Raw genomic sequence first — 22,941 nt, forward strand, 5'->3', positions numbered from 1 at the left:
GGTTGGACGATTTTATGCATAAAGAGGAAGCAGATGTGAAACAATCTTAAAGAAAGCGTTTGATCCGTGCCTCGGCCCGACCTTCTTATTCATAGTTTGTTCTCGTTGCAACAATTGTTACCAATGGAAGATGGAGATGACTATAGATTTAAAGGGACTAGGATAGAGAGTGGCAACAATGGCGAGAGAACTAGGAGAGAGAAAAAAGGGCGAGAGAAAGTCACGAAGGGTGAGAAAATATTTGTGTTTTTTGTGCGAATGGGATTTTGTTTGTTTCACACACGTGAGTTCTTATTTATGATGAGAACTGTAAAATGGTGGTCCTTTAGATTTGGGTTTATATATATATATCGGTTTGGCTAGAGTGACATCCTTATTGTACATCCTATCAAAAGTGCATTTCAACAATGAATTAGTGTATGATTTTTGTAGATATAATCTACTCTTCATGGATAAGATATATACTGAGAAAATTAGCTCAATTTGATATTTCTAGTATTGTCAAACTTAAAATTATTTCTAGACCGTTAGATAAAATTGCGAACTTAAACACTACTTTTGACAAAGTTCCACATATTAGATTGAGCTAATTTTTTGTATATATCTTATCCGGCCATGAAGAGTAGATTATATTTGCAAAAAATCATACACTAATTCATTGTTGAAATGTATTTTTTGATAGGATGTACGTAAGGGATGCCACTCTAGCCAAACCGATATACAGGAGGTTACGTTTACAATAGATTTGGTACAATACTTCTTACAATAGATCAGGACCGAACATAACTAAAAATCTAGCGGTTTTAAATTTGTGTGAGCTGGCACTCATTTAGTGTGAAAGAAGTGTGTGGGAACGGCTCCAGCCAAGCCGAGAAGAAAAAAAAAAAAAAAAACCCCACGTAGTTTTTTTTACTCTTCTTCCTCTCTGTTTTTGGCCTTTAGAAACCTTACACTTCACCTTCTTGAGAAATAATATCAGCATTGCAGCTCTCTCTCTCTCCATATATTGACACCACTGTCGGGGTAAAGCGCCTGTTATGACCAGCAACAACGCTACTTGACATTGACGAGTGACGACAAAAAGAGATTAAACGAGTAACGTATAAAAGGTATACTTCTCTAAATCCAATTCTCTTATACTAAGAAAAAACATTACTTTGGGTGAAGTTATTGTTCAAAAAGTTATAATATTAAAGTTTTTCTGCGTTTTTTATCTAGTTCTTGGGTGATGTCGGTGTTCATGTGTTTTGAGCTAGAAGAATAAGAAGGGGTTGGAGTGAGGAAGAAGGGGCTTGATGCAATTCTAAGGTGCTTTCTCTATTTTATTTACATTGATTAGCTTCATTTTGATCGAATCTTTTTTATTTTAATTTATTTTTTTCAAACAATATCTTAGAATGAAATTTTGTATGTATGAGTGAAATCAAGTTTTGGGCTGAGGAATATAGTATTTGAATGATATATTTCATGCTTGAATAACATGGAAGGAGAGAGGGTGCACCTTCATGCGGTTACTGAAAGTGAGAAACATCTGGATGCCTTGAATTTGAAAGATATAAGGATACGCCTCTTAAATGGTAAGTTCATTTGACGTTGCGTATCATTTCTTCCATTCCATCTTTGATTGGTCTAACACTGAGTATGAAGCGAAGCATGTGCATTGTGGAGGTATGACTGTATGAGTTGAGAGAGAAAATGCATGTGGCACTTTTAAATTTATAATCTTTTTTTTTTTGACTCATCACTTTGCTTCCCTAAGAATAGGAAGTATCGAAAAGTTCCTATTCCATAGCTCTGAAAAAAGAACGAGAAAAAAATGAAAAGCTTAATCTTGTGTTGTCTTATACTTGATGTTTTATATATCTTGACTCCAACTCCTCAAAACTGTCTACTAGGAGATTCCACTGTGATTCAGTTACAGGCTGTATCATTATGTTAAGGGATCTTGTACCACAGACACAATTAGACAGCCAGTCCAAGTATTGGTTTTGATATTTGATTAATTCCATGCCAAGTGTTCAAGCTGCTTAATACAGCAAATATTATGATGCAAGCAGTTGATGAGGCGATGGATTTGGTATCTCACAAGACTCTATGTGTCTGGAATGGTCTCAAAGCACATGTTCATTTCCCAGGCTATTATAAATTATTGCAAATGAGTTTATGTCCGCAAAAGTTGGTCACATATTTTACAGCCGAGAGGTTAGAATCGGCATGTTGCATATGTGCTGCGTTTCTCCGTGCCCACAGAATCGCAAGGAGCCAACTGCATGATTTTCTTGGTACTGCTCTAGCACGAAGTGTTACTGGTTTTGATGCTTGTTTCTGTAGTACTTTGGCTTATAATCTATCATGCCCTTGTCTTAATATTAGCAGCTGAAAATTGGTAGTACACATTTCGGAAGGATCTGATATAGACTCCAAAGAATATAACTTTATGTGTTTTATGGATAAAGAGAAGAGTGCAAAAAAGTGAGAGAATTTTATCCTGTCAATGTATGAAAGCCAACACTTTTTGGATAAAATTAGGAGCTTGGTCGTTCCATAATTAATTTATGGTACAGTCCCTTTTTCTCTTCACTATTTTATCTTCGCAATGTAATTTATGGCACAGTCCTTTTTCTCTTCCCAATGTAAGCTGTCTTTTTATTTTAAATCTTTGACTGCTAACCGTCCAGAACAAAATCGATCTGACATCTCATGTATGCTATAAAAAAAAATAAGATTAAGCATTAAGCACACTTGAGAAAAATTGGATAATCATTTCATTACTCAAAACAAGATTAATAGTACATTGCAGAGTATCATAAACATACTTTGACTTATGTTTACAAGATAAAAAAATATAAAATAAAAGAAAAATTATAGGCGATTTCTTTTACTGTCTGACAGGAATAACCTTGCAAGTTCGCCAGTCTTGAATTCTTATTGCGAATTAAGATAGCTTGTTCTAGTACCCACCAGTAGGTAGGGCAGGAAATCGGGTCGGGTAGATCTGAATCCGACCCGACCCGATTACCGAATATATCAGGTTCGGGTTGATTTTTGTATCCGTTTATGTATTCGGGTCGGATTCGGAATCGGATATGTCTGGTTCGGGTTCGGATTCGGATATAATTTTTGGGATTGTTTTGAATTTTTAGTGTTATCCCCATCGGGTTAGTCGGATTCGGTCGGGTTCGGGTCGGATTCGGATATAATCAGGTTCGGGTTCGGATTCGGATTCGGATATAGCCATATCCGACCCGATCCCTGCCCTACCAGTAGGGGTATAATACGGGGCGGGCCAAGTCAACCGCAGTCAAATAGTGGGGGGGGGGGGGGGTCTAGGGATACAAATCTAGTAGTCTCCAACGGAGCGGGGCGGGGTGGGTTAAAGTGTCATGTCTTAGTACCATCACCCGGCCTGTTGGGTCAGCTTACTGGGCGGGTTTTGGGTGGGTCATCCGGGTCGGGTGGAAATTATCATTTTAACCCAATTTCACCCAATTTTTTTTTCTAATTCCGCAAGTAATATATTTCCAATTCACAACATAGAGAAAAAAATGGAATCAATCAATAAAAAATAAACAAAAATAAAAATAAAAAAACTTGAATTTGAACCCAAAACCATATCTGTAAATTTGAAACTTTTTTCTCGTGATTTACCATTTGTAAATTGATTATTTCTCATAGCATGATAAAATGAAGATAGGAGCGAGGATCTATGGTACAAAACAATAAAATATAAACTAAAAGAATTCGAAATTAATACAAAGATGAATTATTCATCTTCTCCAAAATTCGAAAGTTGAATTTGAACTTTTGATATTTGTCCAATGTTCAAACTTGAATATGTGAAATTGATGTTGAACTCATAAGTTTGTATTCATATCTCTCAAATTCCTACAAAAGTTAAAAGAAAATATAAACAAAATACAAAAATATTAGAGTTAGAGTTTTGAAATTGTGCGGGTTAACGGGGTTGGGTCAACGGCTTTTGACACGGTGCGGGTCGGGTGGCTTGACAGGTCGGGTTTGAGCATATAACCTACACCTATAGCCGGACAGCGTAAAAACGGTGGTGGGGCGGGGCGGGTCTATTTTCGGGTCAGTGCAGGTTTGGGTAGTGGGTGAAAACCGGGTACTCTACCGGATGATGGGTTAACGTTTTTTTTTTACACTCCTACCCCACTAGTCCCTCGTTCACTTGCTTAGCTAACTTTGACTCTACTGAATCAATCTACCAATAGGCTACAAATTTGGCTTTAGTGATGAGGGAACTAAACATTCGATCCTGATCAGGGATTCAACATTCAAACTTTCTGATAAGTGTGCTGTAAAGGCAGCTGGTGTTCTTTTGTCACAACACTAACAGTAGCAATTACAAGCACTTACTCAAAATCTAGCAAATAAAATGGCATACAAATTCCAGAAAACAAAAGCTTCTCGATACTAAGTTATGCCACCACTAGAAATGTCACACCCCAAATTTCCAGAAAAATTAAAACTGATATTCAATCATCTGGAAACCCAGGGTGAAACAAAACCCACTAACATATTATCAACTACAATATTTAAAAACTGGGATCAAATTAAAACTGAAAGAACAACGCTTCATTTACAAATAAAATTTTTACTAACCAATTCTATTACCTTTGTTTCAATTCAAAACCATACACTTTCGAAAAACTTAAACCAGAAGACTCCAAGAGCAAATCCAAGTCACGTGTCTTCATCCATCGCAGACTCCACCATCTATGTTCCCAAGAACACACCCACGTTGCAAAACAAAGCAAACATGGGTCAGCAAATTGAATTTGCTGGTATGAGTAGACTAACAACAAAATATATATATAATAATCTTTCAAATGAATAATATAACATTACAAACAATTTCAACTTGGAAGACAATATAGTTCCGTTTTCCAAAAACGGCGTGTAGTTTCTTCCCAAGTAAGATTTCACCCCCAACATACAAATTCCAAGAATCTCATATAATATTACTCGTCATTCCCACTTTCCAAAATAACTCACAATACAATACCACTTACATTTCATTTATTAACTGCACATATGATAACCTAATTAAATATGAGTTTGGTATACCTTACCTTTAAGCCAACACGTCGTCTTAGGGTAGGATATTTACGTCCCTGCAGAAAAGATTAATAGATCCTACCCTCCTGCAAAACAGAGTTAGACATCACAATAAATTGATTTATCTCGGCCCGGTCAAAATTCTATTCATGACCCAACCTCATTTAAGACATTCAAGTCTAATTGATATAACCTGGTTCGTCCCGCATATTCGGGGAATACCACTTATCATAATACCTTCATCAAGGGTAGTCATTCATATGACATCATTACGTCATAAAGTTTTCTGGCATACATAACCATAGATCTCGGACTATCACAAGTCATTAATATTTTTCGTAATAACATATCAAGTTATAGTAAATTCATAGTCACATAGAAATCACAACCATTTACTAATACTATTCACAGTCACACTTCACATCCATAACATCACACAATTCATATACTTTTACTTTAGTATCACTCGTCTACTTATGAGAACGAGGAAAAGCCACAACCAAGGAGTACATTCATCCCTTGTGAGTATCAACTCATACAAACCACATAAACATTTATCATAAGAAATTATATACATCATATGCAATAACTCCATCACACGAAAAATCAATATTTTACTTTGCTTATTACTTATCTCGTTGACTCATTTATTCAAAGACACAGCCCAACCTTTAGTTCCTACTCCACGATTTGCACTACACACATTTGCCAAATCACACATATCCGTGTGCCTCACTCACACCGAGTAAGTACTACACAAGACATACGGCCCCAAGCGGGATATCGCCTCCGTGAAACATACTTTCATCTTGTAAACTCAGAACTTGTGAGTCACAACCATCTCTCGGGCTTTCCATACACATAATCACAAAGCCTCTTTTGGGCATAACAAAATATCAGGTCATTCATGGCACATTCAATGAATACCTTGGGTCATTCCCGCCACATTCAAGGAATACCCATCATAACACTAACGGGCCATTCATGGCACATTCAATAAATGCCCTGAAGTCATTCCCGCCACATTCAAGGAATACCCAAACCTACATTCCCGTACATTCAAGGAATACGACCAACCCGCAAGGCGAATACCTTAGTTCCTCTATAGGGCAGTCCAAACGATTGGGTCATTCATGGCACATTCAATGAATACGGGTCATTCATGGCACATTCAATGAATACCCATCTATCACATGACATCACAAGTCATAAACATTTCTTTTCATTACCAAATCGAGTATGGAGAGTTCTAAAGATGTGGGCGACACATTAAAACATTATTATCACTTATAATTATACTAGCATTACTCATGTCAAAATAGACCACACATGCAAAGAGTCACTTTCGCGCGTCAAGGCAAATCAAGCACTTAAATATCATTAAAGGTAAAACGGACTTATAATCAAACAAATACAATTTATATAACCATACTCATATATACAATATCGTAAAAACAAATAGTTCATTAGCCCAAATTCAAGTTCACACACACTAATGTCTAAAACATATCCACATATACTAAAGTCTATATTCATATACAACTTCTATCTCCCACATATATATTTATGTAGTCTCAAAACAATGAAGTAATTTCTAACATAATCACATAGTTATCACACAAACTAATATATATATTATAGATATAGTGTAGTGGCTGCACTTTTGCTCAAAGTTGCCCACGATCCAAATCTTTCAAGATTGGAATCAAAGCGCTCAGTAGTTCTTATCACCCACATAATCAATGCTAAGGTTTTTTTTCTACATTCATCTAAATGACATGTAACTTAATTATTTAGAAACTAAGGTATTTAAATATACTTTTTTCATGTAGAACTTCGAAGTCCCAACCTTAGCCCATCTAAAAGAAAAACTTAGGTCGAAAACGGTAAAAATCCTAATATTCAAACAAACTAGATTTTCGACGGACTATCTTCCGAATGACACAACGCTTTTTCCGGTGTCCAAATGCATCAAGGCTTTTGCGTTAAAAAGCTAACACACATAACTTACTTTCTTATGTTTTACAAAAATACCCAATCATCAAGGTCAAATCTTTCTTAGATAATGACAACCAAAGTTGTACAAGCTTCCACAGCATTTTATTACTATATGTGTCCATATAATATACACATAAAACGTAGTACAATTAAACAATCCACAGTCCACAATCAAAGCCCAATATGCTTTACACACTACTCACGTCAAAATCTAAATTAGATAATTTACCAACCAAGTTATACAATATCCGACAGTATTTTATTACTATATATATATCCATATAAACAAACATATGAAAAACTGGAAAAGTCAACATTCACAGTCAACAGTCAAAGTCAACGGTCAACGGTCAACACCTCATGGTCAAGGTCAAACTCAACATGTCATGGTCAAAGTCAAACTGTCCAAGTCAAAGTCAAAGGTGAAAGTCAACCGTCCATGGTCAAAGGTCAAAGTCAACGGTCGATGGTCAAAGTCAAACTGTCCTAGTCAAAGTCAAACTGGCGTTTCCGTGTTTGACAGGTTCAGAGTCATAGCCATGGTTCATGGCTAAGGTCAAAGGTGCATGGTTCACGGGCTCGTGACTAAGGTAATGGTTCGGACCCAACTGGCCAAGCCCAAACCTTAGAACCCGGAAGTCTAAAAGTCCACTTATTTATTCTACCTGACCCAATTGGATCTATATTAAATTATATGGACTGGCCCAAGCAATATTAGAAACGGGCCCATAGACTAATATTAGAACTGGTCCCAAAACTTACTTAAACTGGGCCCAAACTAAACTTAATTACACTGGTCCAAAGATTACAAAACAAATAGAAAAGGGCCCAACCACTTAAGTTAGATTTCGCCCACATAAAACAATTCTGAAATTTCGCCAACCACCCCGAAATTTCGCCTAGCCACTAAAACAAAACAAAGGTCGGCCCAACTAAAACAAAACCGCCCAAAACAAAACTTAAGGTTTTGACCCCAAGGCCCAAACCGAAATTCGCCATCTTGTTCATCATCATCTTTCTCCAATGCTGATTCCCAATCCGCCACCACCGATTCAATCGGCCACCCAATCCAACCTAGCGGTTTGACTCCTCATAGAAACCCACACCACTTTAATGAAAACAAAAACTCCAATCCTTCAATCCCCATTTATACATCAACCTAGATCTAAAATCCGACCTCCATTAAAGCTTGTTTTCAAGCTTCAATCGACAGCCCCACACAACCCTCAACCACCACTAACCAACCAATAACCAATTCCTCCATCTTCAATCAACAACAATACAACACAAACAATAAAAATCAAATTACCGAAGGGCGTCTGGGCGTGCCGCCATTGACGCACCTTCAAGCTTCGAACTCCCACTCTCCAGCACCCAATCGACAGCCCTCTTACACTCCAACATCAATAATACAACAACCAAAATCCAACTAGAGCAAAACAACAAAAACCAAAAACGAATACAGGGGTTTTCGCTGCCCCCATTGACGCTCTGTCGAAACCTTCGACGATCTCTACCAATCTTCATCCCCCTTACTACCACCAGCGGTTTATATAATATGGTATCGGCGATTTCTTGGTGCCGCCATTGATGTTTCTTCAAAGCTTGAGCATTTCATCCAAAACCACAGTTTAACAGTTCAGCAGTATGAACAGTATGAGTTTCAAAACAGGACGAATGCAAATAACAAAATACTGAACCGAAAATATGAGCAGATACTTTTTAACAGTATACCCCGGTACACGGAAATTATAAGTTCGGTGAAATAGCAAAATAGCTACTCACCTGTATGAACAGCTCGACGAATCCTCCTAGCCCGATTCGTCGCGCTCCAATGCTCCAGCAAACCAGCTTCTCTCTGCCTCCATTTTTAATATATTATATTATCTTCTCCACCCTATTTTCTAGAAAAAGTGTTTATATACTTGGGTCCGAAACCCAAGCCCAACACAGACTCGGGCCCAAAACCAGGCCCACGTATCCCGAGTCCAATCCGACGAATTTTTAAAATAAACAATTAAATTAATTAATTAAATAGAAAAATACGTATGAAAAAACACGGGGTGTTATAAGAAACTAGTCATAAAAATCACTTTGTAGCAGCTCCAGGATCACTCTGAGGAACCGACTTTGTTCTTTTTGATGTTGCATTTTGAGGACAATTACGGTTGTCATGATCAGCATAAGTATTGCAAGAACGGCACTTCCTTTTGTTTTTGTTTTTGTTTGTTGCTACTTCAATAGGATGCAAATTCTGCCATGTTTTCTTGTTGACCCATCATCTTTTTGTTTGCCGCCCCTACCTTTTGTTTATGAAACATTGGGATCTAAAAGTACTAGAGGCGGTTGAACTGGACAAGGGTCCTCCCTTGAAGAACATGGAGCATCTGATTCTTCTGGAACATCTGATTCATCAACATCTTTATCGGGCATAATTTCCGACATTTGTTTACCGAGTTCTCTTAGACCGTCCAAAAATATTTTATAGCTTGTTGGAGTTCAAGATGCAATACACGTAACGGTTTGCTTCTTGACACAAATAACCAACGTTCATGGCATCAACTTGTTCTTGACAAAGAGACCCTTCCTTCCCACCTCTCCAAAATCTATTAGCCCCTTTCAACCATCTTTTTTATTAATGAGATTTTTCAGGGATTTAAGTAGACATCAAGTTTTGATAACACCTTTAGTATGTGAGCACATGGTATTCCAACAAATTCATAACAATTACATTCACAAATACCTTCACATGTTTGGGGATTCTATTGCACAACCCAATGCTCACTCTCACCATCAGTCTTTCTTTTAATGTACTTCACAACATATGTAAGTGGTTCAGTAGTAACAATGTCAGCTTTGTATAACTCAGCATTTAGAAATTGAGTTATAAACTTTTCAAACATCCTTCGTGTATATATCTTGGATGCATGCTTCAAAATATAACTTCTCCCAGTGACAATACGATTCTTTTGTTCTGACTTATAATCTTCTGTTCTCTCATTCAATTCCATAGTCTTCAAAGCTTGTTCATATTTTTGAACAAATTCCATTAAATTAGTGGTGGCTTTGATATGATTTTTGAAAAACCCATTGATTCCCTCACTACGACCAGTAGTGTTCATACCAGCAAAGAAAGTAGTTTGATTATACACAGGAACCCATGCCTCACGATCTTCAAATATTCCAATGAACCAATGATGGCCACTTAATTCATATTTACTCATCAGTGTGTTCCATCTTCTCTCGAAATATTCAATCCTGAATGTCCATTTTAAGCATTTCTTAACATCTCCTTTAAAATATGAGCCTTTGTGGTACAAATGTCCCAACTTCTCACCAAACTTTTTTTTAATATGCCAATAGCATAGCCTATGACGTGTGCTAGGGAACACTTTAGGTACAACAACTCTCATGGCTAGGTCCGAGTAAGTAATAATGGAATTGAAATAGGTGCTTTTCCCCCCATTACTTCTTTCCAAGTTGTAAATAGCCATATCAAATTTTCCTCTGTCTCGTCTTGTAGTAACCCACATCTAAACTCGATAGTTTGAAAGTGATGATTCACACCGGTGAATGGTGCAAACAGCAGCTTCGTACTTATTAGTCTTGTATGTAGTATCAAATGACACTATATCTCCAAACTGTTCATACGACATGTGAGACTTAGCATCAACCCAAAAGAAATTAACTGCTCTCCCTTCTCCATCATACTGAATAGCATAGAAAAATTGTGGATTCTCAATTTGCCACATCATCTCAAAGATCACGTAGAACTTTGTTTATTTGCATATTTTCCCTCTGAAAAAGTTCCACCATGCCTTTCGCCGCAGCTGGCATCATTCGGTTTTGTTTAAGAAATATCTTTTTAGACAGCGAGACAAATGTGTGATTGTGTTCATCACAAAACTGTCCAACCTCCTACTTCAGTGTGGTTCGCCTAAGCTTAACGTACGTATACGCTTTGCAATCCCCTCTTTCTATTGATGTATTCAAACATGGTCTCTCAACATTTTCATTTAACTTCTTCTTGTGAGAACCAAAATGTGAGCACGCAAAACCGATATTTGTCACCATGTCACAATGCAACCAAGATTTGTTAGAAGATCTCGTAACAATTGAGAATCCTTTGCTTACACCATATTGTTCATAATATTTCTTTGCTTCTTCAATTGATTTAAAAGTCATCCCTACATAGGGTGTCTTTATGGCATCGTCGAAATCCTTTGTAGGAGATCCAACTGTGTTCTTTTCCACTTGGACATAAGATGTTCCACAGTCTGCGACTCCACTGAAGTTCCCCATAAGCTCAGATTCTTGGTCATGATATTCTTCCATTTTTTGTAGCAACTATGAAAAAAAAAATCAACAGAAAATTAATACAAAGAAAAAAAAAATGATTTCTAAAAAAAAGTGTAAAACTTCAATTCATATGTTATCATATTATTGTCTATAATGCATGAGCAACATTGTCAAATAACGTTGACATCAATTAGTTTCCCATAGAAACAAAATATCTTGTTTTCATCCCAAAACACATAAACACCGACATCACCCAAGAACTAGACAAAAAATGCAGAAAAACTTTAATATTATAACTTTTTGAACAATAACTTCACCCAAAGTAATGTTTTTTCTTAGTATAACAGAATTGGGTTTAGAGAAGTATACCTTTTATATGTTACTCGTTTAATCTCTTTTTGTCGTCAATGTAAAGTAGCATTATTGCTGGTCATAACAGGCGCTTTACCCCGACAGTGGTGTCAATATATGGAGAGAGAGAGAGAGAGAGAGCTACGATGGTGATATTATTTCTCAAGAAGGTGAAGTGTAAGGTTTCTAAAGGCCAAAAACAGAGAGGAAGAAGAGTAAAAAAACTACGTGGGGGTTTTTTTTTTTCTCGGCTTGGCTGGAGCCGTTCCCACACACTTCTTTCACACTAAATGAGTGCCAGCTCACACAAATTTAAAACCGCTAGATTTTTAGTTGTGTTCGGTCCTGATCTATTGTAAGAAGTATTGTACCAAATCTATTGTAAACGGAACCCCTCGTATATCGGTTTGGCTAGAGTGGCATCCCTTACGTACATCCTATCAAAAAATACATTTCAACAATGAATTAGTGTATGATTTTTTGCATATATAATCTACTCTTCATGGCTAGATAAGATATATACAAAAAATTAGCTCAATCTAATATGTGGAACTTTGTCAAAAGTAGTGTTTAAGTTCGCAATTTTATCTAACGGTCTAGAAATAATTTTAAGTTTGACAAGGCTAGAAATATCGAATTGAGCTAATTTTTTGTATATATCTTATCCATGAAGAGTAGATTATATCTACAAAAAATCATATACTAATTCATTGTTGAAATGCACTTTTTGATAGGATGTACAATAAGGATGTCACTTAAAATTAGTATATCCTATCAAAAAGTGCATTTCAACAATGAATTAGTATATGATTTTTTGTAGATATAATCTACTCTTCATGGATAAGATATATACAAAAAATTAGCTCAATTCGATATTTCTAGCCTTGTCAAACTTAAAATTAATTCTAGAGGGAAGTTTTATGACCAACGGTTGGGATTCAGTTTTAGGGGGTATAAATCGAGGGCCACGGTTCCACCATGTGGATAAGGAATTAATTAAAGAGCTTAATTGTGAAATTAAATAAAAAAAAAAACCCTTCGGTTAAGTTCTCCAAAACTTTAAAACTTTAATTGTGAAAATTAACAAAAAACCCTTCATTCTCCCAACACCAAAGCTCACAAAAACCTTTCGTTCTCCAAAGCTCTAAGTTCTCAACGAAGGCAAAAAAAAAAAAAAAAAAGGTAGCATGATACAACGGTGGCTTTTGCAGGTCAATTTCTAATTTCTCTGAAAGGGGTAATAAGAGAGTAAATGCCTTTTAACTACTTCTTTTACCCGAAGTTGAAAACCAAATGAAAAAAAAAAACGAAAAGATCACCGAGGGTCATTCTACTCTTTTCACAAAGAAGCATCCATCTATTCATGAAGAAAGTTTCTCACCGTCTCCCTCCACGAAAAGAAATGGCGTGTCTACTATCTCTCTCTATTACTTTCCTTAAGTGAGTAAATTAATCAGAACCTCATTGGTGTCTTATTTTTTTCTCAATCAAAGTTATAGCCTCACTGTGTCTCACTGTCGTTGTTCCAGAATTGGTAATGATTAAGTAGGGTGTTGTTGTGAATTTGTGATATACATAAAATTTGGTCAGTGGATTAATTTGTTGTCATGGCGTTCTCAAGTAAGTGTAGCTAAACATAATCTAAAATAATTACGACACTTAATTGAGATGGCGGTTCCATGGTGTAGTTCGTTACTACACTTAATTGAGATTATTGAGATAGTAGTGCCATGCTGTTGTTGTTTATTTGTTTATTTGCCATGGTGTTCTCAATTTCAGAGATTGCTTTTGGGATGGATTTTTTTACCTCGAAAGTTGTGTTGCCGAGATTAGAAATTAATTAGCACGATTAGGATTAAAGTTTTGAACCTTTCGTTTCCAAAGTTTTATTGAAAATAGTGTGGAGAATTATTGGTCTTTCGTGTTTGCTTTGCTATCTTCGTTAACTGTTGCTTTTATCTTATTTTTTCTATTTTTGATGACTGCTAGAAAATTTTATTGATTTTGAATATTTAAGTGAATAACCAATAATTTGCCATCTCTTATTTGCTTTGGGGGCATAGACTCCTATTGATTAACTGACTCACTCCGCCCTGGAAAAGATTGATGGAAGTTTTTTCTATTAAATGTGTTCTTGGTTTCAGAATTTGGGATTTCTTTTTCAGTTTTTCATTGTAGTTAAGCAACGGAAGTAATAGATTGGCAAACATGAGTATGGAGGGCAGAACTCACAAAAGGAAGGTTTGTACACCTACTTTCATATTCTATCACATGAACTTCATTTAATTGAATCAAAATTCGTACTTCCTTAGTTTTGAGAAACCTACACCTCTTTTCTTTTTGTTAAGCTATTTCTTTGATGCTCTGTATACTTGATATGATTTATTAGTTGACGCAGGGTTTTTTTTTTTGTCATTTTTTGGTCATTGTTAAATCAAGGTTAATATCAACATGTTTTGTTAAATATCCTTAGTTTAATATGTGCTTTCATAAGATTTAATTTTCTGATTAACGAGTTTATTTCTATTGCTTAGAATGTAGGATTTGTGTTGAAAAAAATGACAAAGAATTAGACTTTGTCAGTAATAGTTTTATCTAATAATTGTTGAAAAACCAAAACAAGAACAAAACCAAAACCAAAAACGAAAGGTTTCAATGGTCTTCTTTAAGGTGATGTAGTACTGATAACATACCCAGAAAAAACAGAATGAACTCAAATTACTTTAAATTTCTGAGATATCCCAGGGCTGGGATTCAAATCTTTGTTGTTTAAATCTCTTCTTAGGGTTAGCAGTGTGAGAATAGTGAGGTGGAATATTTGCAAAAAAGTATGTAACAAGTGATGGGTACTTCAACTTTTATTTTTTCTCGAGTTTACTACTTCAGTGGCAGTTAACGACTCCATGCTTTATTTACTTGCTATATTAGTTATTTTGAAGATATTTTCCTACTCCACTTAGTGGAGTAATTTCTTAACATATCATTTTTCAATTTTCTCTCCTCTTAATGGTTTATGTTTGGACGGAAAAGGTCAAAAGGACATAGCAAGATTTTACCAGGGAGTCGAATCATAATATTAATTGGAGTAGAAATACCAATCACTGAGTACCCACTTCGTATGACAGTAACCCTTTGTTTCAGACATTAACCTATGAATGTATTTCCTTTTTGTGTATGCTATCGTTCTCACTTTTCCCTTTTTCCTTATTTACATGGACGACACTTAAAATTAGAAGAACCACATGTAAGAAACTTCTGGGAACAAGTTCTAGGAACAATTGTATTCAATATCACCAATGTGTCACATAGTTTTCAGAGGCAACTGGTCGTATATGTTTATTAGCTTTGTATTAGCTTTTGAGTTTGTTGCTACTTGCTACAAGTTTAGAACTCTTTATCTCAGTCTAATATACATTTTCCTATTTTGAATGTATAGTCACCAGGGTACAATGGTACACAACAAAAATGCATTGGCCAAGGATGCTAGAGCAGATTTGCACACGGATGGCTGAGGATCCTGATGTGTGTTGATCTTCAATCCTTAATCTATTTTTCTAGATATAGATTTGTCTTTAGCTTAATTCACCGGTTAAGTATTTCATGGTATTGAGATGGAAGAGTGGGAATGTCAACTTTTATTTATGAATGCATAGGAATTAGAATTTCATTTTGACCTTAGGATATTCATCTAATCTTAACCATTGCAATTGATTTGTTAAAAGGTTTCAATGGTATTCTTTAAGGATGACAAATATAAGTGGGAATGCCAATATTATGTCCTGCTTAATCAATATCAAGTGAAATGACTCTGTGTGACATTGTTAGACAATATGTATTGTCACAAGATTTCTTCTACTTTAAGCCAGGATGTGTTCTTAATTTGTGCTGTGTTTTTAAGACACAATCTGATGTACGCTTGGGTTTGATTTTTTTTAATTAATTCTTCTTGGTGCTACCTTCTTTTCACACTAAATTGTTTTGCTTGCATGCAATGGGTTAATTTCTCCTCCCAGAATTAAGCACCCCTACCATATGGTTTAACCGCTAAGTCAAAGGTAATGCCTCTCAACACGTTTCATTTCTTTCGCGCAGACCATTATGGTAACGTCCATCTGTCTTTTTGTATATATTCTACAAACATTAGCAGCTCAATTCTCCTGTTTCTCTTACTCCATAAATTTGTTAACGTTGGTGTTTCTCTATATTCTATATGTATAACTTAGTTGGTCAAGAACTGATTAGACACTCGCCCTTACTGGATTGTCTTAGAAGCTGAAATTGGATGTATGGAATCAAAGTGTAGTACTATATGTATATTGTTTTTTATTATTATTTTCTTTTTAGTGATTTTTCCAATTTGCATTAAAGTTGATTCTGAGAGACCTGAGTTCTAAGACCCTCTTAGGTCTAACATTGGGATGCCTTTGAGTTATTAGTCCATGAACTTAACTATTACTCATAGTAAATTTCCATATCTTTTGATTTTTGACCAACAATGAGAATAAATTGAAAATAGTGATTTTTGGTCTTCTAACAGCTTCGTGAGTCAAAGGGCATGACAACCATCAAATTGTGTCCACATTCACGCGAGGTATTATGAAAGATCCTGTTTTGTTAAATGTCGGTCTCTCAAGTGGTATTTCATTTCAGGCTGGTGACATAGACCACCTGGCAGCTATCTTTCTCACATCCCATAATATTGCGCATGGAATCAATTTGAGAAAGTCTCCTGTCCTTCAATATTTGTATTACCTTGCATAGGTAAGCAAATTCAGTCCCAGTGTAACAGAACTTGATATCTCTTTGTACTTATGTTCTTTTGCTATCAGATTGGCTTTTAGCTATGTCTCCTTTGAGTAACAATTCCTTATTTATGGATTATCATCGAAATCCTTTTCCAATGTTTTTTCTTCGGGGCCTTAATGTTTCTCTATCTACAGATGATCCATTACAAATTCACTTGACAAAGGCACCTTTGGTGGAAGAGTCCAGTATAGCAGCTTCAGTAAGTTTTTATGTACTTTACAAGCTTAAAGAAATCTTCTCATCATTCAGGTATGAAGAAACTATGTTATTTGGTTCCAGGTATGGAAGTTAAGCTCATGTGATCTGTGTGAGATTGCCCGCAATTCAGTCTATCAATCAAGATTTTCACATGCTCTGAAGGTACAAATTTCCTAGCATTTATTCATCCCTGTGATTTATGTCTGTGCATATTGACGGGTAGAAACTTCCATCATCCAATTTTACTTGCATGGGAATTGGACCAACTACTTTGATTTTAGATAACATAAATTTCATTAACTTTGAGGACTTCAATGATGTCAATCACTTAAAAAATTCACGATTAGTACTGTCTTTAGAATTTCCTGAACAACCTGAGCCTCAACTCTAATTCTTATTGGTTCTATAAAGTATGTCTTCAGAATATTCAATGTCGAATGGGTCGAATGGTAGTGGGTATGTGAAAGCTGAGTTGGGCATGAAGATTGCTTGTGGGTTTGAGCTGATGTATCAGCAGAGAAAGAGTTAAAACCTTGAATTGTTGTTTGGGAATATGTAATACCCAACTTTGAGCATGCTACAATACAAGGTGTTTATAATCATGCCCGACATCATGTCAAGGCATTCGCTGAAGCCTACAATTCCCCAGCCAAGAACTCCACTTCCATAACAACCCACATATTGTAATATTGAGTGTGCCCACACTCAGCAGACTCTATATAGCAGCAACCTCAAAATTATCTGTGATAGAGCCTTCAGCAGCTTCAATAACCAAAATGGGTACAATTGGAATCAGTCGTTTGAGAGCACAACCATTCCGACACTGAAAAAATAAGAAAATTTGGCAAAAAAACACACTGCCTAACGACACTGCCACGTGGTTGCAAACAGCTCACGCTTCTAAATTGCAGAGTGCACCAAACTGAATGACTGTTATTTAGTGCTTCCATTATGCTCGAACAAAATGAGGGTTTAACGCCAAAAAAAGCGTGTAACTTCAAAGCACATTAATACCTATAACTAAAACTCATTAGTAATTAAGTCAATTATAACTTATTTAACACTGGGTTTCACTTTTAGGTTCCACGTTAAGCTCTAACTCTATATAAATCATTTTCAACCAGATGAACAACAAAATTTGTTAAAAAGTTTCACTTTTCCTTCCCCTCTTCATTGTGGTATGTTTGTATGTATTTTAAATTCTTTCTTTCTAAATAGTTTTATTTTTTTCCCTCTATTATTAACCCGATTAATCATAATAACCTATCATTACTGCAACTGCTACTAATCTATACTTTTGTCTGATGGAATTATTCCTACCTCATTCCTCTCAAATATGTTGATTGAATCAATATTTTCCTTTTTCAGGAATGGATAATCTGCCAATCATTGCTCCAAATACAAGCAAGCCATCATCAACATCCTCTGAAGACAAATTCACCATTTATAATGCCCATATCACCTCAATTATTACAAATCTAAAAGCAGTGAATTATATTTTCGACAACATCTACAAGTCGCACATGAAAATAAAGGTCACGGTTGGGTGGAAGCCAATCGCAAAAAATGATGATATAGAACAGGACTCAAATTCCATGGACGACATAGATTAATTTGTAATACATCACGAGTTAAACTCGATCATCACTTGCCACTATCTTACCTTCAACAAACAAATTGAAACTGTTGAGTTTTCTTATTACCATTATTTCCCCTGAAAGTCAAATTTATGCATTATTTATCTACTTCTAAATGCTTTCAATGCCTTGGCGAAATATTTAGTAAATAAAGTTACCCTAAACTGCATCCCCAAATAAGTGTGTTTTTGGGCTGATTACACTTTCCATGTTGCCTACATTTCAAAAAAAACCATCAAACTACAAATAATGTATGTGTTAGTTTATATTACATAGAATCGACTTTGTGCATCAACTAAATATCGAGCATATTCAAACTAGGCGATACATTGTTAACACACACACACACACACACACATATATATATGGTTAGGCTAGAGTGACACTCTTATCTCACACCCTAGCTGAATTGTCCGATCTCTTCCCAAGATCTGATGATCTAATTCACTCAAAAATTATGATTTTTCAAAATTTTGAAGTATTTCAAAATCGAAAAAACGAAATAAAGGAAAAATGCGAAATTGGAGAAGAAAACTCATCTCGATCTTCTTCTTCTCCACTATAACAACCAAGCTTCTAAAACTCTCTCTCTCTCTCTCTCTCTCTCTCTCTCTCTCTCTCTTCAATTATCAAACAATTGTTTAATTAAGGTATGCTCATTTCGATTATCGATTCAATTATCAAGCACTTTCATTATTTAATTTGTTTAATTCATTTGATTTTCGATTATCAGTTTGGGTTTTGTTGTCAATTTTTGGCCACCCATCAGTGCGTGTATCTTGTTATCATGAGCTCAATTTAACTTAGCACTCAACCCAAACTCTCCTGAACTAGAACAACCAATGGTAGTTGGTTACTCCTCAAAGCCACTTCCAACTCGAGTTTTTAACTGTGGTTGGTTGAATTAATTAGGATACTCAGGTTATATGCTCAACTGTGCCTGAGTATTTTTGTATGCTCTGGATCATTAATTTAAGAATTAAGATGGGAAGAAATCCCCGAATCCCAGCTATGGTCATTGTGGTGGTGTCGAGGTTTTGCATTAGGTAGTTTCTGTAAATGTGAAGCCTAAGCTGCAAAGACTTGAAACTTTTTTCAAGGTGAACAAAGAATAGTTAACACCTCTTGTCACACTTTGGTGAACTCTGTAAGAGTTTTGAACTAGCATATTCGGGGTTCGGTGAACTCTGCCAGAGTTTTAACTAGCATTTTCGGTGAACTCTGTCAGAGTTTTGAACTCTGTTAGAGTTCACTCAACTCTGTCATAGTACTCTGTCAGAGTCGGTGAACTCTGTCAGAGTTTTAAACTAGCATATTCGGTGAACTTTGTCATAGTACTCTGTCAAAGTTCGATGAACTCTGTCAGAGTTTTGAACGAGCATATTCAGTGAACTCTGCCAGAGTTTTGAACGAGCATATTCGGTGAACTCTGTTAGAGTTTTGAACAAGCATATTCGGTGAACTCTAACAGAGTTTTGAACTCTGTCGAGTTTTGAACTAGCATATTCGGTGAACTCTGTCAGAGTTTTGAACTAGCATATTTACCGAACTCTGTCAGCGTTTACCGAACTCTGTCAGAGTTTTGAACTAGCATATTCAGTGAACTCTGTCAGAGTTTTGAACTAGAATATTCGGTGAACTCTATCATAGTTTTGAACTAGCATATTCGGTGAACTCTGTCAGAGTTTTGAATTAGCATATTCGGTGAACTCTGTTAGAGTTCAGTGAACTTTGTCAGAGTTTTGAACTAGCATATTCGATGAACTCTGTCAGAGTTTTGAACTAGCATATTCGGTGAACTCTGTCAGAGTTTTGAACTTTGTCAGAATTAATTGGGATTTTATTATGTTTAACTTTTGTTTGTTCATTTGTTTTTAATGTTATTGTTTTAGGGTTCCATATTTATTACATATTCAGGTGATTTTATATTTGCATATTTTGATATTTTTTAATTTTTTCCTTATACAGTGAAATTCGATCTATAAATGAGGTGCCCTTATTGTGGAAGTTCAGTACTTAATAGAGTCTCAAGAACCAAAATGAATCCTGGACGACCTTTCTGTGTTTGCGAAAAAAAATGACAAACATTTGCCTTATTTAAGTTGTTGTTGGTCTGTCTTCTCTTAGCGGTTTTATGTATTATCAAGTGGCTAGTTAAGGTGTTATTGTCTTAAGTTGCTTTGGATGTCGTGTGGCGTTGTCGATGAAGAGTTATCCTAAGTTGCTTTGGATGTAGCTTCTGCTTTGAATGATGTTGTTATGGAGGTAACCATCAGTTAGACTCGGGGATTTGGAACTGTATCTTTGGGAAATTCAGGTGTATTTGGTTAGTAGTTTGAATTTAGTATGTATAAATCTTGGAAAGATTTGGTATGTGTATTTGAAATCTGTCAGAGAATTTGGCATGTGTATGTGAATTTAGTATGTGTATTTGGTTAGTAGCTTGAATTTAGTATGTGTAATCTTCGTCAGAGCTTCTTTCACAGGTTTCTGCACTCAATTAAATCCAGTTTAGTAATTGGTTTGATTCAATGGTTGCCGCAAAGAATTTTTTGCTTCAGTAGAGAGGAAGGCATCACTGGTTCAACATCTTATTATTGCCCATTAAATCCTGTCCATTACTTCTACAGAGTTCCAAGAATTCAAATGTAGCAGACATATTGAAGTCACTAAAAACAAAAGTAGAGTAAACAAAAGAATGGCTGTCGATCTTGAGAAGGTGGGCAACTTGTCAAATTCCAGTAAGCTTACTCTGCTAGCCAAAGGAATTTTCGCGTGCCAGAAAGCAAATGACGTGAGTTGTTTGCTCTATCCTTTTTTCAAAAAAATGAAAATATTATATTGCCTCGCCTTTAGGAAGAGTCTAAGATAATTCATTAGTTGATATATTTTTAATAGAACTTGAATGAAATCCAACACTCACAGAAAGAGCTCAACAAGCCGAGGATTTTGTCATTCATACCATCAGACAAATAAGATAGTGCCCAACATGCATCTGTCAGTACTTCATGTGTCAAAACTCTGATAGGCAAAATGCAAAGCATGTGTCAGAGCAAAGGCTCTTTCATGTTGGGACATTTACAAATTGTGATATCTAGCCTAGGTAACTCAAAAAATAAAAAGTGGAAAACAAGAAAAAGAAAGAAAATCCATCACTTGAGTCCGTAAAACCACAGAAGGAGGTCATCTAGATTTTCAATATCGTAAAAAGAACAAAGATAAATTTCAAGTGACACTCTTTGTGTGAGTGGCAATACTTATGAACCACAATAGCAAAGATCTTTGATTACTACCAATATTACAAATATGCAAAATAGGTTTCACGGAATCGACTTTTGCACCAACACCGATGGCTTGGCGTTTTTTCTTCCACAAGCATGACAAAGGTGGTTCCACACCTACATCACCAACACATATGAATGAGCAAGGAAGAACCTGATCTGAAATATAAGAAACTGAAGGTAGTTGTGTATGTGGAAAATTGAGAATAGTAGTCCTAGAGAAATAGACAAGAAAATCACTAGCAAATAAAAACTGGACATCACTAATAGAAGTGTTTGTTTCCTATCTAGAGCCTAGAAGGCAACATTAGATACTATCCAATGGACATAATGATGCAGTAGAACACAACCCTCGACACAGTTCTACTTAACAACACTTGATAAAATTGTAACAAGTGTTACCGAACTAGGTTGATAAAACTGTAACAAGTGTTGCCAAACAAGTTGATAAAACTGTAACAAGTGTTACCGAATTAGGCCTAACATCCATAGGCATGAAAGTTACCAAAGCTGCCATATCTAAACCACTCTTAACAAGTCCAGACATCAATGAAGTCCATGACACAACATCTGGGACCAATATATAATCAAATATTCGACGCATAGATAAAATATCATTAGAACTAGTGAACAAATGAATCAAAGAGTTTTGAATAAAGCTATATTTACATTTCACAGATTACGTATTATTTTTCTCCGGACAATTTCTTGAGTCATGGTTAGCAATCTGTCCACATCTATGACACTTTCTTCCTGAATTGTTTAGGGCTATCTCTCTGGGGGATTTTCATCTATCCGCTTTCTTCTTCCTCTTCCCTTTTGTTTGAGAAATATTGGGATTCAAAATCAATAGCTGAAATAAAGACTGAATTAAAATAAATATTTATATCAAATTAAACACCGAATTAAACACTAAATTTATATCAAATTAAACATTCAAATAAAAAAAACATGTAATGTATTAACCGAAGCTATTGAAAGCTCTATAACTGGAGGCTCTTCATCATCTGTGTCTCCTTCGTAGGAAGTTTCATTAAACTTTGAAATTCTAGTAGCCATTTTACCAATCTTTTCAATAAAATATGAATAACCCTCAAAAGTATGCGATGCATCGTAAGCCACTTGAGAAACAATGTCACGCCCTGAATTTCGACAGAATTCGGAAAAACAAAATTTGTTCCCGACTCTTCGATCTTCGAGGTGTGACGCACTCTCAACTCCCAAAAACCCATAAACAGTTTAAATATGCGGATAATTAAAAACCAATAAAAATTTTAACTTAAACAAAAGTC

At 35.7% G+C, this 22,941-nt stretch overlaps 2 protein-coding genes and 1 long non-coding RNA gene across 4 annotated transcripts; 1 reads left to right on the plus strand and 2 right to left on the minus strand.

The window, feature by feature from the left end:
* Positions 1-849: 849 nt before the first annotated feature.
* Positions 850-2,032, plus strand: LOC147508166 (uncharacterized). 2 transcript variants are annotated; one of them, XR_015216319.1, is made up of 4 exons: positions 1,072-1,109; positions 1,219-1,308; positions 1,429-1,577; positions 1,896-2,032. It is a non-coding gene; the product is annotated as an uncharacterized LOC147508166 (long non-coding RNA). The 2 variants fall into 2 exon arrangements; XR_015216318.1 differs by having other exon boundaries at positions 850-1,109; positions 1,219-1,577.
* Positions 2,033-9,839: 7,807 nt separating this feature from the next.
* On the minus strand, positions 9,840-10,490 carry LOC147508167 (protein FAR1-RELATED SEQUENCE 5-like). Its single transcript, XM_086596912.1, has one exon. It carries the CDS (start codon positions 10,488-10,490, stop codon positions 9,840-9,842), a length of 651 nt encoding a protein of 216 aa, XP_086453038.1.
* A 505-nt stretch (positions 10,491-10,995) lies between these two features.
* On the minus strand, positions 10,996-11,412 carry LOC147508168 (protein FAR1-RELATED SEQUENCE 1-like). Its single transcript, XM_086596913.1, has one exon. The coding sequence runs from the start codon at positions 11,410-11,412 to the stop codon at positions 10,996-10,998; it is 417 nt and encodes a 138-aa protein (XP_086453039.1).
* Positions 11,413-22,941: the final 11,529 nt, after the last annotated feature.

This window comes from Coptis chinensis, chromosome 3 (genome assembly GCF_015680905.1).
Source record: "Coptis chinensis isolate HL-2020 chromosome 3, ASM1568090v1, whole genome shotgun sequence".
Taxonomy (NCBI): Eukaryota; Viridiplantae; Streptophyta; class Magnoliopsida; order Ranunculales; family Ranunculaceae; genus Coptis; species Coptis chinensis.

Excerpts from the sequence above, each read along its gene's own strand:
- LOC147508167 (XM_086596912.1), bottom strand. The coding sequence starts at position 10,490 with ATGAGAGTTGTTGTACCTAAAGTGTTCCCTAGCACACGTCATAGGCTA.
- LOC147508168 (XM_086596913.1), bottom strand. The coding sequence starts at position 11,412 with ATGGAAGAATATCATGACCAAGAATCTGAGCTTATGGGGAACTTCAGT.